At 34.2% G+C, this 17,646-nt stretch overlaps 1 protein-coding gene across 1 annotated transcript; it reads left to right on the forward strand.

Moving 5' to 3' along the window:
* Window positions 1-11,435: 11,435 nt before the first annotated feature.
* On the forward strand, window positions 11,436-12,574 carry LOC131801147 (uncharacterized). Its single transcript, XM_059119258.1, has 3 exons — window positions 11,436-11,552; window positions 11,624-11,804; window positions 11,944-12,574. Exons 1-3 carry the CDS (start codon window positions 11,480-11,482, stop codon window positions 12,494-12,496), a joined length of 807 nt encoding a protein of 268 aa, XP_058975241.1. The 5' UTR covers window positions 11,436-11,479; the 3' UTR covers window positions 12,497-12,574.
* The last annotated feature ends 5,072 nt before the right edge of the window (window positions 12,575-17,646 follow it).

Consider the following 17,646-nt stretch of genomic DNA (forward strand, 5'->3'; position numbering starts at 1 on the left):
GAGGACTACGGAGGACTATGGGTGAGTTCAACTATTGCATATAAAATATACATATTTTTTAAAAGAAAATTGTAATACAGTTTAAATACGAACGTTTTTGAAATTTCCTTGGGCTATTATCCGAATTCGTTTATGCCCTCCATCATACTGTAGAGGGATTATTAACTTTGTTGTACCGTTTGTAACTCCTCCAAATACCCATGTCAGATCAAACAAAGTATTTATATTCTAGATCGGCGTAAAATTCTAAGTCGATGTAGCGATGTCCATCTGTCTGTTGTAATCACGCTACCTTTCGAAAGAATTGAGATAAATATGTGTTTTTTGCCAGTAGGTTGGTTAAGTTCGTAAATGGGTCAGGTCGGTCCACGTCTTCGTACAACCCCCATATTTTTATACTCTCCACCATAGTTTGTAACACCTGGAAATATACATTGTAGACCCCACAAAGTATATATATTCTTGATCAGCATAAAATTCTATGTCGATTTAGCGATGCCCGTCAGTCAGTCCGTCTGTGGAAATCATTCTAGCCTCCGAACGTATTGAAGTAGATTGATAAAATTTTACTCAAATGTATATTATGTCCTGCAGACTTTTGGTATTGAAAATGGGCCATGTAGGGTATAGCCCCCCATATGACGGTACCTCCTGATATTCGGTATTTTGGTTTGGTGAATTTCGTAATGGATGCCACAGCCTATGACAGGAGATTGTGTGTGCAGGTCCACGTCTTCGTATAGACCCCATATAACGTTACCTCCCGATATTCGGTTTTTTTTTAAGATTTTAACCACATTATTCACCGATTTGTTTTAAGTTTCGCATTTGAATATTGTAATGGCTTATGACAAAAGTTACCTATGCAGGTCCATGTCGTCGTATAGACCCTAATATAACAGCTATATTCGGTATTTTTATACCCTCCACCATACTATGGAGGGTATATTAATTTTATCATTCCGTTTGTAACTCCTCGAAATACTCATGTCAGACCCAACAAAGTATGTATATTCTTGATCAGCGTAAAATTCTAAGACGATTTAGCCATGTCCGTCTGTCTGTCTGTGTGTCTGTTGTAATCACGCACACATAAAATTTTGCACACATGTGTATTTTGCCAGTAGGCAGGTTAAGTTCGTAAATGGGCCATGTAGGTCCAAGTTATCATATAGCCTCCATACAACTGTACCTCCCGATATTCAGTATTTTGATGATTTTAGCGACATTATTCACCGGAATTTTTTCAAATTTGGCATTTGAAGTTCGTAATGAATACTACAGCCTAAGACAGAAAATTACCTGTGCAGGTCCACGTCTTCGCGTAGCCCCCATATAACGGTACCCCCCGATATTCAGTATTTTGATGATTTTAGCGACATTATTTACCGAAATCGTTTCCAAATTAGCATTTGAAGTTCGTAATGGATACTACATCCTAAGTCAAAAAATGAGTATTATAGGTCTACGTCTTCATATAGCCCCCATATACCGTACGCCTCGATATTCGGTATTTTGATGATTTTATCGACGTTATTTACCGGGATTGTTTCAAATTTGGCATGTGAAGTTCGTAATGGATACTTCAGCCAATGCCAGAAAATTGCCTGCGCAGGTCCACGTCTTCGTGTAGCCCCCATATAACGGTACCCCCCGATATTCGGTTTTTTGATGATTTTAGCGACATTATAAACTGATTTTTCTTCAAGTTTCGCATTTAAATATTGTAATAAATTATGACAAAAGTTGCCTATGCAGGCCCACGTCGTCGTAGAAGAATTCGGTATTCTTAAGATTTTAACAGAATTTTTAACGGATTTTGGAGGGTATTAAAAGTTCGGCCCGGCCAAATTTACAGCTTTTTACTTGTTAAGATTTTAACAGAATTGTTAACGGATTTTATTGTTTTTGAGAATTGCCAAATTCGTTCCAAATGGTGAAGGGTATTCAAAGTTCGGCCCGACTGAATTTACAGCTTTTTTTACTTGTTATACTTTCATATGGTTACAGAGAGTATATCATTGATATGGCTAAGACGTGCATCATCGAAATAATGGTTTTAGACCCTAGAACTCTTTGCACCAAATTCGTTTGAGGATACTTGGAGACGATCAAGCGATGTCCGTCCATCCGAACGTCTGTCTGCCTTGCTGGAGCGCACGATAACTCTCGAAGAGAGTGTCCGCTTTTGCCCAAACTTAGTACGTTGTAAAATTATTATCAAGCTCAGAGATGGGCAATATCGGTCAACTCCTTCTGGTACACCCCCACAAAAGGTCGAAATTTTCAGAAAAAAAAAAATAAATAAATAAATAACGCACAGAAAGAGAAAAGAGGGTAATCCGATTTGGCTCCAACTTTGAAAGTCCTAATTCTTGCATCAGCGCTAGCTTAGGAGAAAAAATGGACAAGATCGGTCCACCCCATCAAGTACCTCCCCCACAAAGGTTTAACATTTTGATTAATTATAACTCTTATTAAATGTGATGTAAGGGTCCGATTGTCTTCAAATTACACATATCTCAATATTTTTATTAACCCAAGGTCTAGTTATGAAATAACCGATGAAATATATCGGTCTACTCCTTCCCACTACCTCCCAAACAAAGGGTCAAGATTTTGAAAATCCATGAAGATCATAAAACGCGAATGCCATTCAGACTTGCCACATCTCAATATTTCTATCTACACAAGAGCTGTTATAAAGATGGTAGAAATCCGACCTTTCCTTCTGGTACCTCCCCCATAAAGGGTAAAAGTTTGGAACAACCAAAACGATTATAAAATCTGAAATAAGCATTCGGTCCTCTTCGTGTTTCACACATCCCATTATTTCTACTAACACAAAATCTGCTGTGAAGATGGGATATATCGGGCCACTCCTTCTGGTACCTCCCCCACAAAGGGTGGGGGTGGCTTCATAAATACCCATGGAGCTCATAAAAGGCGAAATTAACATCTGATACATTCAGATTTGTTACATCTAAATATTTCTATCAACACAAGATCTTTTATAAATTTGGTATAGGTTGGACTGCACCTTCTGGTACCTCCCCCACAACGGATTAAAATTTTGAATTAATATATCTCTCATCAAAATTGAAAAAAAAACATCCGACTCTCTTAAAATTTCACACATCCCAATATTATTACTAACACAAGATATGGTGAGAAGATGATATATATCGGCCAAACCCTTGTGGTACCTCCCCCACAAACGATCACAATTTTAAACACTTGAATCTCTCATAACTTGCGAAATAAGTCAGCGATTCCATTCAAACGAAATATATCTAAATATATTTCCTCAACAAGAGATCTGATGTGAATGACTTTTTCTGTCCACTCTCTCTCTGATACCTCCTCCCCCACAAAAAGTTAAAATTTTGATTAACAATTATTCGCTTAATATTGAAAATAAATATTCCATTTTCTTTACATTTTGCCGGTTTCAATATTTTTTTTAGTTTAGATGAAGTGGAATACTTCGATCCACTATATTTGTTCCCTCACGCACATTTCAACAGTCTCTAAAAATTATCACATATCTCATATCAAGTGATATAGTCCAAATATGGCACGTTGTAATATTTATTTTAGTGATATATCAGAGAAGAGTTGGACAATATTGACCAACTCTTTCGGCACCTCCTTATATTCGGTATTTTGATGATTTTAGCCACATTTTTCAATGGAACTGTCTAAAATTCTAAAGAAGGAGTTCTTTTTTTAACGGAATTGTCTGAAAATGCACACAAGAAGTTATCTGTGCGTACTTTATCAACTAGAAGTGCATTGTCTTTATAGGTCCACGATATCCTATAGCACCCATATAACGGTAACCCCGATATTTTGTATTTTGATGATTTCAGCCAAATTTTTCAATATTTATCCACAAGAGGAGTTCCTTGTGAGTACATTACCACCTGGAAGAAATTTGACTTCATAGATCTACGATATCATGTATCCCATATATAATGGTTTCTCCCGATATTCGGCATTTCAATGATTTTAGCCACATTTTTGGTTTTGATTTTAGCCAAATTTAAAAAAAGTATAAGCCGAACTTAGCTGTTTTTTTAGTTGTTTAAGTTATTACTCATAATTGTAGGCTTTTGTTCCATATTTTCTCAAAGTTAAACCACAATGAACATCTCTACATTAACTTAATAATTTAGTATCATCCTGTTAAAAGCCCATTTAAATAGATTGCCTAAGTACCCTTTCCAGTGAACTTTGCCATACAAAGGTACACATATGCATATGTCTTTTGTTATGAGTCGTACGTACACAGCGGGAGGCCAATGTAATGCAAGCGACTTAAAGCTGTCTCCATGTTGACCACTTCTAAAACAAACCGGAAGAATGTTGTTTCCGGTTACATTTCCTCTTTGCTTGCATTCGTTTTCCTTTTCTGCTCAGTTCGTAATACTTTCTTAAGCCGATTGGCCAACATTACTCCAGGGGGGACATGTTTTCCTCCAAAAAACAAAAGGAAAACATAATGCCGAAAGGTATGAAGTAAATGAAGAAGGGGATGAAGGGTGTCCAAAAGAAAATTTGTTTTTTTTTTGGCAGAGAAGAATTTTTCTATAGGGATGTCGATTCAGAATTAGGTTATTGAGGTTTGTCTGTATTAAAAGTATAATGTGGTTGTATAAAAACTATAATAAAGGCCTTTAATGAAGTCTGTGTAATTACCTTTGAGGTGGTCTATAGGAGGACCTTCAAGGTCATCTATACAGACGAGGAGCTTTAAGGTCAAAAATATGGGGTCCTTCAATGACCAACATGTTTTAAGGGTGACCGCTAATGTAAGACCGCTAATATAAGAACCTATATAATAGTCAATGGGAACCCTTTAAGATTATATTTAGATTCGTACTTAAGAGGACATTCGAGGTCGTCTTTAGGGAGCCACTGAGTTCATTTTAAGGTCATCTTTAGAAAAATATTGAAGAAGGCTTATACGAGGACCTTTAATGTGGTCTATACGATGACCTTTAATATTGCCTTTACGTTTATACGAAGACCTTCAAGATCGTCTATATATCATCTATATAAGATCGTTTAGCCCCTTAAGATCGTCTGCACAAGGATCCAAGATCTATTAGGTAAAAGTCATTGTATATGACTTTTAAGACCTTTATGTAAATTTCATGTATTTTTTACGACGTTAAGAGTTGCCATTAAGAGGTCATTTAGGGTGGTTTTGAAGAGAGATTTTTCGATAGTTTTGAGAGGGTGTTTAAGTTTATTTTTAGAAAGCTTTTGATATGGTCTTTAAAAGGACCTTTAAGCCGACTATACCACCGACGTAACCAGGGGGGTGAAGGGGCTCCCCAAAATGATACATACATTTATATATTACTAGCTGAACCCGGTGCGCTTCGCTACCCCTTTTGATTTTATATGCATTCAAAATTTTATTTACGAATATATGTTGGTTAAAAAAAAAAACAAATTTTATAATTAAAAAAAAAATTATTGCACTACTTTAATGCGTAAATATACAAAACCATTAGAAAAACGGTAACATGACATACATACACGAAGGGTTTGTCCTTCGGATTTATTTATTTCATAGCAAATACCAAGCGTGCAGTAAACTGCAATCTTTTGAAGTTGAGTGGTATTTCTGTTGCAATTAATGAATTCAAGATAGCAACATACTTCGCCGTAATAAGCGTATTTCAAATTAATTGTTGTGTTGTTTTTTAGTGTTAGCCTAAGGCGTTGTGGGTCAATGGTTCTTATTAAAATCATATCCCAATCTGATCCGATTTAAATATAATTTTAAAAAAAATACTTTTACACCAAATTCCGCCACACCTTTCATATTTCATTGAAATTGGTGCGTCAAATACGTGAAATCGGCCGAGAATATATATATGGGAGCTATATCCAAATCTTAACTAATTTCCAATTAATTTGTCACATTTATTATTGTAACCACACATATGTTAGCTATACCCAAACCTCAACTGATTTCAATAAAATTTGGCAATTTTTTCTGGTGCCAGATTTCGTCTTTCTCGCTTTGGGTGCATCAAATATGTGAAATCGGCTGAGTATATATGTGGGAGCTATAATTAAATCCGAGCGTATTTGAATATAATTTGCCAAATTTATTTTTGTACCAAGTTTAGCCACTCATGCCGAATTTCATTGGAATCGGAAATACGTATCGTGTTTTGTGCATCAAATATGTGAAATCGGCGGAAAATATATATGGGAGCTATATCCAAATCTGAACCGATTTTAATATAATTTGACTAATTCACTTTCTAATCAAAATCCCGTTACATATTCCAAATTTCTTTGGAATCGAACATACATATCGTGCATGGTGCATAAAATACATGAAATCGGTCGAAAATATATATGAGAGCTATATCCAAATCTGAACCGATTTTACTATAATTTGACAAATGTATATTCGTTTTAATTTCCCCTACAGATTCCAAATTTCATTGAAATTAGAGATACATAGCGTGTTTGGTGCATCAAATACATGAAATCGGTCGAAAATATATATGGGAGCTATATCCAAATCTGAACCGATTTCAATATAATTTGAAAAATTCATTTTTGCTCCCGATTCCGTTACTTATTTTAAATTTCATTAAATTTGGACATACATATCTTATTTGGACCACCAAATACATGAAATCGGCCGAAAATATATATGGGAGCTATATCCAACTCTGAACCGATTTCAATATAATTTGGGAAATAAATTTTTTTTAGATAAAATCTATCACACGTTTCAAATTTCATTGAAATTGGGGATACATAGCGTGTTTGGTGCATCAAATGCTTGAAATCGGCCGAAAATATATATGGGAGCTATATCCAAATCTGAACCGATTTCAATATAATTTGACAAATTTATTTTCGGATCAAATCCAGTCACATATTCCAAATTTCATTGCAATCATAGCAAATACCAAGCGTGCAGTAAACTGCAATCTTTTGAAGTTGAGTGGCATTTCTGTTGCAATTAATGAATTCGAGATAGCAACATACTTCGCCGTAATAAGCGTATTTCAAATTAATTGTTGTGTTGTTTTTTAGTGTTAGCCTAAGGCGTTGTGGGTCAATGGTTCTTATTAAAATCATATCCCAATCTGATACGATTTAAATATAATTTTAAAAAAATTACTTTTACACCAAATTCCGCCACAACTTTCATATTTCATTGAAATTAGTGCGTCAAATACGTGAAATCGGCCGAGAATATATATGGGAGCTGTATCCAAATCTTAACTAATTTCCAATTAATTTGTCACATTTATTATTGTAACCACACATATGTTAGCTATACCCAAACCTCAACTGATTTCAATAAAATTTGGAAATTTTTTCTGGTGCCAGATTTCGTCTTTCTCGCTTTGGGTGCATCAAATATGTGAAATCGGCTGAGTATATATATGGGAGCTATAATTAAATCTGAGCGTATTTGAATATAATTTGTCAAATTTATTTTTGTACCAAATTTAGCCACTCATGCCGAATTTCATTGGAATCGGAAATACGTATCGTGTTTTGTGCATCAAATATGTGAAATCGGCGGAAAATATATATGGGAGCTATATCCAAATCTGAACCGATTTCAATATAATTTGAAAAATTCATTTTTGCTCCCGATTCCGTTACTTATTTTAAATTTCATTAAATTTGGACATACATATCTTATTTGGTCCACCAAATACATGAAATCGGCCGAAAATATATATGGGAGCTATATCCAAATCTGAACCGATTTCAATATAATTTGGGAAATAAATTTTTTTAGATGAAATCTATCACACGTTTCAAATTTCATTGAAATTGGGGATACATAGCGTGTTTGGTGCATCAAATGCTTGAAATCGGCCGAAAATATATATGGGAGCTATATCCAAATCTGAACCGATTTCAATATAATTTGACAAATTTATTTTCGGATCAAATCCCGTCACATATTCCAAATTTCATTGGAATCGAACATTCATATTGTGTTTGAGGCTTCAAATGAACGAAATCGGTCGAAAATATATATGGGAGCTATATACAAATCTGAACCGATTACAATATAATTTAGCAAACTTATTTTTGTTCCAAATTCCGTTACACATTCCAAATTTGTAGACTGTATCTTTAACCGATCAATAGATATGTGCATATAAAATCTAAATTTTTGGGAGGTACCTCCGATTCTGATGCTATATCTCCAGTTCCAAGTGGAAATTCAAAAATGTATATAGCCTATGTTACTTTCAGGCGATGTTGCAGTATATATGGAAATTTTCAGAAAAATCTATTCAGCAGTTTTCGAGTCCATAAATTACAAACAAACAAACAAACAAACAAACAAACAAACAAACGTACAAACATTTTCCTTTTTTATAGATATAGATATTAGGAAATTTAGTTTGAAATCTATTTTTTTGTCGATTGGCCTCCCGGAATGGTTTCGAAAGGCATTTCTGGCTACGTCGGTGGACTGTACTAGTTCCTTTATACGGGAATCTGGAAGCTTGTCATACTATTCTTTGACCCATAAAATCGACTTTATAAAAACATCTTATGAGAGGAACTTGAAGATTATCAATATGAATACCAGTGAGCAGTTCGATATAAAATCTCTCTTTAGCTCTCTATATATAGACTCTGTTTTAATAGACCTTCATTCCCAGCTCGTCTGCATCTTCTCAAAATTTCGTTAAAAAAAACCGCGTTTCAGAGCCTTAAGGTCTGCAGAAAATTTCCAAAAATTCTTTAAAACCCATGAGGGCCTTCTGATATTTTTTTAAACATTTTTTTTAAAGTCCACTTTAAAGGGGCTTTAGATATTTTTTTAAACATTTTTTTTAAAGTCCACTTTAAAGGGGCTTTAGATATTTTTCAAAAATTTTTTAAAAGATCCACGTTTTAAGGCCTTCAGAAATTCTTTCTTTAAAAAATCCACGTTTTAAGGCCTTTAGAAATTCTTTCAAAAAATCTTTAAAAAATCCACGTTTTAAGGCCTTTAGAAATTCTTTCAAAAAATCTTTAAAAAATCCACGTTTTAAGGCCTTCAGAAATTCTTTCAAAAAATCTTTAAAAAATCCCCGTTTTAGGGTCATCTGACATTTTTCAAAAATTCTTTAAAAAATCCACGTTTTAAGGCCTTCAGAAATTCTTTCAAAAAATCTTTAAAAAATCCCCGTTTTAGGGTCATCTGACATTTTTCAAAAATTCTTTAAAAAATCCACGTTTTAAGGCCTTCAGAAATTCTTTCAAAAAATCTTTAAAAAATCCACGTTTTAAGGCCTTCAGAAATTCTTTCAAAAAATCTTTAAAAAATCCACGTTTTAAGGCCTTCAGAAATTCTTTCAAAAAATCTTTAAAAAATCCACGTTTTAGGGTCATCTGACATTTTTCAAAAATTCTTTAAAAAATCCACGTTTAAAGGCCTTCAGAAATTCTTTCAAAAAATCTTTAAAAACTCCACGTTTTGAGGCCTTCAGAAATTCTTTCAAAAACTTAAAAAAATCCACGTTTTAAGGCCTTCAGAAATTCTTTCAAAAACTCTTTAAAAATCCACGTTTTAGGGTCTTCTGATATTTTTAAAAAATTCTTTAAAAAATCCACGTTTTAGGGTCTTCGGATATTTTTAAAAAATTCTTTAAAAAATCCACGTTCAAGGTCCAAGGCCTTCAGATATTTTTTAAAAAAATCTTTCAAAAATCCATATTTTTCAAAACTTCTTTAAAAAATCCACGTTTTAAGGCCTTCAGATATTTTTCAAAATTCTTTATAAAATCCACATTTTGAGGCATTCTGATTTTTTTCAAAAAACCACAAGGGCTATCGTTAGAGCATTTAAATGTGAATAAATATTTTGTGTCTCGTACCATCGCTCGTTACCGTGATGCTGGCAGCGTAGTCCGACGTCAAGGAAGTGGACGGAAGAAAACAGCAACATTAACAGAAAATGTTCGATAAGTAATGAAGCGACTTGATCGAGATTCGCGTCGCTCGTGAGCTGAATATATCTCAATATTCCATTCGGCAAATGAAACGAAAAATGAGCTTGGTGTAAAGCCCTTGACATTTCAAAAAGTGCAAGAACTTATACCGCAACAGAAAGAAAATGGACTCAAAAGAGCTAAAGAATTGCTTCGCTTGGCCGAAAGTGGTGAACTGCCGAATTTGGTTTTCTCCGATGAGAAAACATTCGTTATCCAGCAGTTTCTAAACAAACAAAACGATTGTGTTTACTTGCCAAAGAGGTCAGCTGAAAATGTGCCCCTTCGGTAGGCCACCAGAACTCAAGCGGCGGCCATGGTGATGGCGTGGGTCGCCATAACAGCCGATGGTCGCTCTCCGCTCGTATTATTCGACTGTGGCATCAGAACAAATGTCGAAAATTATCGCGAAACTATTCTGGAGGGGTTTTAAAGCCTTGGGCACGCAAATATTTTGGCCGCAGACCTTGGACATTCCAACAGGACTCAGCACCATCGCACTCAGCACACGCCACCCAAGAATGGTTACAAAATGAGGTTCCTCGCTACAATTCCAGCTCACAATGGCCACCAAAATCTCCGGATACCAATCAGTTGGACTATTGAGTCTGGAGTATTTAGGAAAGCAAGGTTAGCACTAAAAAATACCAAAGTGTCGATCACCTCAAGAAAGCGCTTCGCCAGGTATGGGCCAAAATACCGCAGAGAAAAATTCGGGCAGAGTGTGACGGTTTTATTGGCCGTTTGAAGGCCATAATTCGTGCTAAAGGTGGCCAATTCGAACAAATCTAAACTTTTTCTACAATTTGATCGTATTTCCGACATTTTTTGCTTAAAAATAAATTTAAAAATTATGGCGTTTGACTTTGTTGCAGTTTTTTTGTCTCACCCTGTAATATAGTCAATCGATATTGATGATAAAAATATAGTCAGTTCGCCTAGAAAAAAGTATTTGTGCTCCTGAAATTTGTTTTTGCTCTTTTCTTGACGCTTAATGAACTCACATGAAAGTATGAAATTCTCTCTGTTGTTTTACCCTTAGGCCTACTACAAATAAAATATTTTTGTCATAACCCCCATTTCTTCTGCTTCCCATCCTGATAAAACTTGTGCTATCAAAAGGAGTTTTTAAAAATAAACCATCTAAGGTGCATAAAGTAGGATAGGCCAATAGGCCAATAAAAAGTATTCATATTCCAGTTAACAGACAACAGGCCGCTAACAACACCATAATTTTTTGTATGACTAATGGTCATGTCGTAGGTATAGTCACTCATAACTACAGAATAATCTAAACTACCGAAAAAATCCCGCTCCGTCACAAGTTATCCATCAAAATTCAATCGATCAGTTGCAACAAAAACAACAACATATAACTAATTACAACAAGATAAGAATGCATATAATATCGAAATTATTTATAAATACTTCGAAGAAAAATGTCTTGGATTCAGTTTGAACATTGTCGGCGAACAACGAAAACCATGAACAAAAAGTGGTCTAAATTTTTGACAATTTTCGTTTTGGCAATTTTGGCTAGCCAAGTCAGTTCAGCAGGTTGGTGATTTATTTAAGAAAATTATAAAAGTTTATTCATTTTCAAAACACAATTTCACATTCTTTTATAGCTATCAATTATGATGATTCTGCTGATCCCGCTGAGACCATTGACTTTGGCACAGCCTTGAAAATGTTCTACATGGCATTCCAACGTTTGATGCCATGTGGCTATCCACCACTCAATATTCCCGTTTTGGCACCTTTCACAATGGATTTCTACAGTTTTAATCTAACAAATGGTTACTATAGGTACGTTTGTATGGATAACTGGAAAGCAAAGTTGACCAGCATGAGCCCTCCCCTAATGTATTAATTATGATCAAATACGTCGAACATTAATATCCATTACTAAATGTATTTGGTAATTTTTGCTTCTTTTCTCTTTTAGCGTTGTTGGTAACGTCTCCAATTTCATGGTAACCGGTTTGAACAATTTCAAATTCCTTGGTTTCGCCTACAACAGCACCACCAATCGCACCTCCTTCGATATTTTCTTCCCCCAGGTGCAAATGTTGGCTGAAAGTCAAATGGACGCCATGGCCTTTGTTGCTGGCTACCCCGTGAGAATGGCCGACTCTGGCTTGTTGGATGTCAAAGTACAAGATTTCCGCATGGTTGGAGATTTGGTACTATCACCATCGATCGTCGAACCTAATAGTTTGGAAATATCCGATTTTGTTTTACATTTCTCCATCGGTGATGCCATCTACAATAATTGGAATAATTTGTGGGATATTTCTGGCAATAATTTCATAAATAAATTTGCCGGAGAATTTACCAAGATGTGGGTGCAACAGATACAAGCTCAAGTGGAGCAGATCTATGCTCAATTGATGTTGCCCATTGTAAATGGCAAATTGGTTGGCATCACAATGGAAGATTTGATTAATTTCTTTGTCGAAGAATCCATACAATTTAATATGGCTAATTGTACATTGTAAGAAAAAGGTACATATGCCTTGACATATGTATGTATGTGTAAATATGTAAAAAGTTTTAAATAAATTATTATGCAAGACTGTGTTATTTTTTGTGGGAAAGGAAAGGGTTTTACGCCGAAGGGAGTTAAAATAGACGAACTGAACTGAAGGTTCAGTGTGAAGTAGCTGAAGTGAGTTTTTTGGACGAGTTGAAGAGGCTCTTTGTAGACGTTTATAAGATGGGCGGTCAAGTTGCCCATATGAGTATATAAATATTTGCCGCAGAGAAGAACCTTTGTAGTGGTCCTAAATTTAAATTTAATTTATTTTTAGTCTAGATATGGATCTTAACATCATGTAATTGTATGAACAAAGAACCGGCTAAAGGCAGTCTTAATAGACAAACTAAATCGGGAGACTTTATCTAAAGAGGAAGTAATTATAGATGGCCTCTAAGGAGGCACTCTGAAGACGAAATCTTTGTGGACGAACTGCGAAGGGAGGGAGGGAGAGAAGGGAGATTTTATAGACGAAACTATGAAAAAGGAGTCCTTATAGACGAGCGAAAGCAGTCCTTATAGACGTGTGGTATAAAGAGTCTTTATAAAGGACCCTTTTAATAATATTAAAAAAACCAGAAGCTCCTAAAAAGTGGATTTTTTAAGAATTCTGTATTCTTGTATTTTTAAAGAATTTTTGAAAGATATCTGAAGACCCTGAAACATGCACTTTTTAAACAAATTTTAAAAGATGTCTGCAGGCCCTAAAACATAAATTTTTCAAACATTTTTTGAAATGTATCTGAAGATCCTAGAACTTGGATTTTTTGAAAAATATATGAAGGCCCTTAGAATGGGATTTTCCGATGCAGATTCCGAACGCCCTAAAACATGGATTTTTAAAAATTTTTGAAAGATGGATTTGGACATGGATTTTTAAACAATTTTCGAAAGAAGGCTCTAAGACATGGATTTTTTAAACAATTTTCGAAAGGAGGCTCTGAAACGTGAATTTTTAAACAATTTTAGAAGGATGTCTAAAGGTCCTGAAACGTGGATTTTTAAACAATTTTAGAAGGATGTCTAAAGGTCCTGAAACGTGGATTTTTAAACATTTTTAGAAGGATGTCTAAAGGTCCTGAAACGTGGATTTTTAAACAATTTTAGAAAGAAGGCTCTGAGACGTGGATTTTTAAACAATTTTAGAAGGATGTCTAAAGGTCCTGAAACGTGGATTTTTAAACAATTTTAGAAAGAAGGCTCTGAGACGTGGATTTTTAAACATTTTTAGAAGGATGTCTAAAGGTCCTGAAACGTGGATTTTTAAACAATTTTAGAAAGAAGGCTCTGAGACGTGGATTTTTAAACAATTTTAGAAAGAAGGCTCTGAGACGTGGATTTTTAAACAATTTTAGAAGGATGTCTAAAGGTCCTGAAACGTGGATTTTTAAACAATTTTAGAAAGAAGGCTCTGAGACGTGGATTTTTAAACAATTTTAGAAAGAAGGCTCTGAGACGTGGATTTTTAAACAATTTTAGAAAGAAGGCTCTGAGACGTGGATTTTTAAACAATTTTAGAAAGAAGGCTCTGAGACGTGGATTTTTAAACAATTTTAGAAAGAAGGCTCTGAGACGTGGATTTTTAAACAATTTTAGAAAGAAGGCTCTGAGACGTGGATTTTTAAACAATTTTAGAAAGAAGGCTCTGAGACGTGGATTTTTAAACAATTTTAGAAAGAAGGCTCTGAGACGTGGATTTTTAAACAATTTTAGAAAGAAGGCTCTGAGACGTGGATTTTTAAACAATTTTAGAAGGATGTCTAAAGGTCCTGAAACGTGGATTTTTAAACAATTTTAGAAAGAAGGCTCTGAGACGTGGATTTTTAAACAATTTTAGAAGGATGTCTAAAGGTCCTGAAACGTGGATTTTTAAACAATTTTAGAAAGAAGGCTCTGAGACGTGGATTTTTAAACAATTTTAGAAGGATGTCTAAAGGTCCTGAAACGTGGATTTTTAAACAATTTTAGAAAGAAGGCTCTGAGACGTGGATTTTTAAACAATTTTAGAAGGATGTCTAAAGGTCCTGAAACGTGGACTTTTAAACAATTTTAGAAAGAAGGCTCTGAGACGTGGATTTTTAAACAATTTTAGAAAGTTATCTAAAGGATTTTTTTTCTAAGAATTTATATCTGATGGCCCTTAAACTTTGATTTTTTATAGAATCTCTGAAAGAAACAATAAAAGGACATGTTATATTTGAACACAAAAAACCTGGAATTTTTGAAATATATCCCAAGCCCCTAAAATGTGGATATTTATAAAAATGTTAGAAAGATATCTGAAGGCCCTTCTAAACGTGGAATTTTTAAAGAATTTTAGAACGATATCTGAAGGCCCTGAGACGTGAATTTTGTTTTAGAATTATTTTAAAGATATCTGATGACTCTAACACGTGGATTTTATAGAATTTTTTAAAGATTTCTGAAGGCCCTTCAATGTGGACTTTTATAGAATCTTTAAAAGATTTCTGAAGACCTTAAAAGGAGGATTTTCAATAAAAAATGTGAAAGATATCTAAAGGTAAAATAAATTTAAAAGAATTTTTAAATGGTATATAAAGGACATGAAGGATATGTAATATTTAAATACAAAAATCGTGGAATGTTTGAAGGATTTTTAAAAATATCTGAAGGCTCTAAAAAGTGGATTTTTTAAAGAATTTCAAAAATGTTTCTAGAGACCCCAAAACGTGAATTGTTTTTAAAATTGTTTAAAGGTTTTTGAAGGCCCGAAAAAGTGGATTTTTTAAAAATTTTCTTAACGATTTCTGAAGCCCTAAAGCATGACATTTTAAAATAATTTTGAAAAAAAAAAAATCGAAGGCCCTAAAATTTTGACATTTTAATGAATTTGTAAAAGAATGACATGTGAAGGTTCTAAAACGTCGAGTTTTTAAGGAAATTTTGAAAGATATGTGGAGGTACTAATGCGTGGAATTTTAAAAGATAAACAAAGGTCCTAAAACTTGGACTTTGTTAAAAAAAAATTAAAAAGAAGATGTTTAATAAAGACCTAAAAGTTTGACTTTGTCAAAAATTTTAAAAAGGAGATGTTTAATTAAGTCCTAAAAATTTGACTTTTTTAAATATTTTTTTAGGCCTTTAACGAATTTTTTAAATACGTTCCCTAGGCTTTGTGAGGGTCCCAAAACGTGAATGTTTTAGGAATTTTTCTAGGCTCTTTTAACATCCTTTTTTAATGGGATTTAACTTTTCATTTGAAACCCGGAATTATACCCACTTTCACAATCTGCTGTAATTTTCATATCATTATTTGTTGTATTACACAATGCTAACCGACTCATCCCTCGACCTCTAGCAGCTTAGAATCTTTGTGTACACATCAAAGCAAAATTTGTTAAGTCTTGAACTTGTTCATTTTACCACAACAACTTCTGCCATCATATAAACACACTTTTCCTAGCATCACTGCGCTTAGCTTAGCAATAATGCCGATTCCATATCAGCCCGCATTAGGCTCACATTTTTTTTTGCGTAATTAAGTTTTTCGTTTTAGTTTTGGATTACCACTTCCTTTTGTCAGTTTACATTAGAAATTCCCGTATATCCTTACCACTTATCTACCATTAAGTTGACCACAATATTTCCTATCCCCATTGTTTTGGACTGCCACTGAAGTTGATGTGGCTGGCTGGCTGGCTGGCCTAAATGCAGTTCCGTTTTGGTCTTTTTGCCTGTTTGTTTGGAATTATTCCAGAGTTTAGTTAATTAAAAATTTAAGTCATTAAAACCACAACAATGATGTTCGCAACCTGTAGCTTTTTCGGTAATGTTTTGTAAATTGTTAAATAAAAAAAAAAACTTTTGGTAATTCGGGCAGGAAATAAACTCCCACCTAAAAGCATTTTAGTTTTGGTGGTCCCACTCCACAAGGCAGAATGGAGGAAAGTTTTCAGTAGATCTGTTTTAAATGGGGGGAAAGAAGTTGTGATTTACTAAGACAGTGGGTCGGAAAATAAAAAAGACGGAGACCGAAAGTATATGAGACCTGAAAGCGATTAAGAAAAATAAAGATATTCTAGTCTTCTCTAAGAGATATCCCTAGGAAGATCAGTGAGTAATTATTTTATTTTTGGTCTTCTATGAGAAGACCCTTTGGACGTCTATGAAAATACCTTTTCTTCTTCTATAAGATGACTTTTCGAAGAACATGTTGTCTTCTATACGGAGGATTTTTCTTCTGCTTCTACTTTCCGGTCAAATATTAAAAATTTTAAGAAGTATATATATTATAATTCATATATAATTTTACAATTTTCATATCTTTGAGAGCACTGTACCACAATGCAGGTTGCCAGCAATCTTGTGGCTTTTGGGACACTTTTACCGGCGGAAGATAATGAAATGTTAATTTTCTTTTTAGTTGCGGGTCAGGGAATTGCCCGCATTATTGCTGTATATGTATGGTTTTGAATTCATTAATAATACATTTGAAGTTTTCAAACCATCATTGCTTTCGAACAATTTGGCGGAGGTAAAGTGAAAAGTTTGTCTATACATTTGTTCTGTTGAGATATTTACCTGTGCAGATGTGTTGGTGTGTTTATATAAAATTGTGTTTAATTTTGACACAATATAAATTAAGTTTTTAACAATTAAGCGAGATACAAAGAAATGATTTTAAATTAAATGGCGACATGCGGTAATGGTGGAGGCTACTTAGTTTTTAGCTTTAGTTGGGATGTATGAGGATGATGGTGGTGTTGACAACCACAATAGAAATCATTTAAATACAAAGACATAAAAAACAGAAGGAGGCGGACTCACTATTGATCGTCCTTTAAATTTACAAGGAGATTAAGAAAGTTTAAGGTTTTCTCGTTTTGGGGAGGGATAAGGATGAAGTTTAATCAGATAAAGAAATTTTCGGTATTGCTATGGAATTGGTTTGGACAATCTTTAGTATCCGTATGACACACCAAACCACATTAATGCGACCACAAAGAACATTTAATATGTTCAACGTGTTTGAGAGAAAAAAAATTAGTTTTATGAAAGAGCAATTTTTGTTAAACAAGAACGATTTGTCGCCAAAGAGGATAGTATCTCCCGTCTGTTGCTGTTCAATGAAGAGTAGTTTAATGGTCGTCT

Source organism: Musca domestica, unplaced genomic scaffold, assembly GCF_030504385.1.
Source record: "Musca domestica strain aabys unplaced genomic scaffold, Musca_domestica.polishedcontigs.V.1.1 1, whole genome shotgun sequence".
Lineage (NCBI taxonomy): Eukaryota > Metazoa > Arthropoda > Insecta > Diptera > Muscidae > Musca > Musca domestica.

Coding starts and splice junctions, on each gene's coding strand:
- LOC131801147 (XM_059119258.1), top strand. CDS start 11,480: ATGAACAAAAAGTGGTCTAAATTTTTGACAATTTTCGTTTTGGCAATT. Junction 11,553..11,623: donor TAGCCAAGTCAGTTCAGCAG/GTTGGTGATTTA, acceptor ATTCTTTTATAG/CTATCAATTATGATGATTCT. Junction 11,805..11,943: donor CTAACAAATGGTTACTATAG/GTACGTTTGTAT, acceptor TTTCTCTTTTAG/CGTTGTTGGTAACGTCTCCA.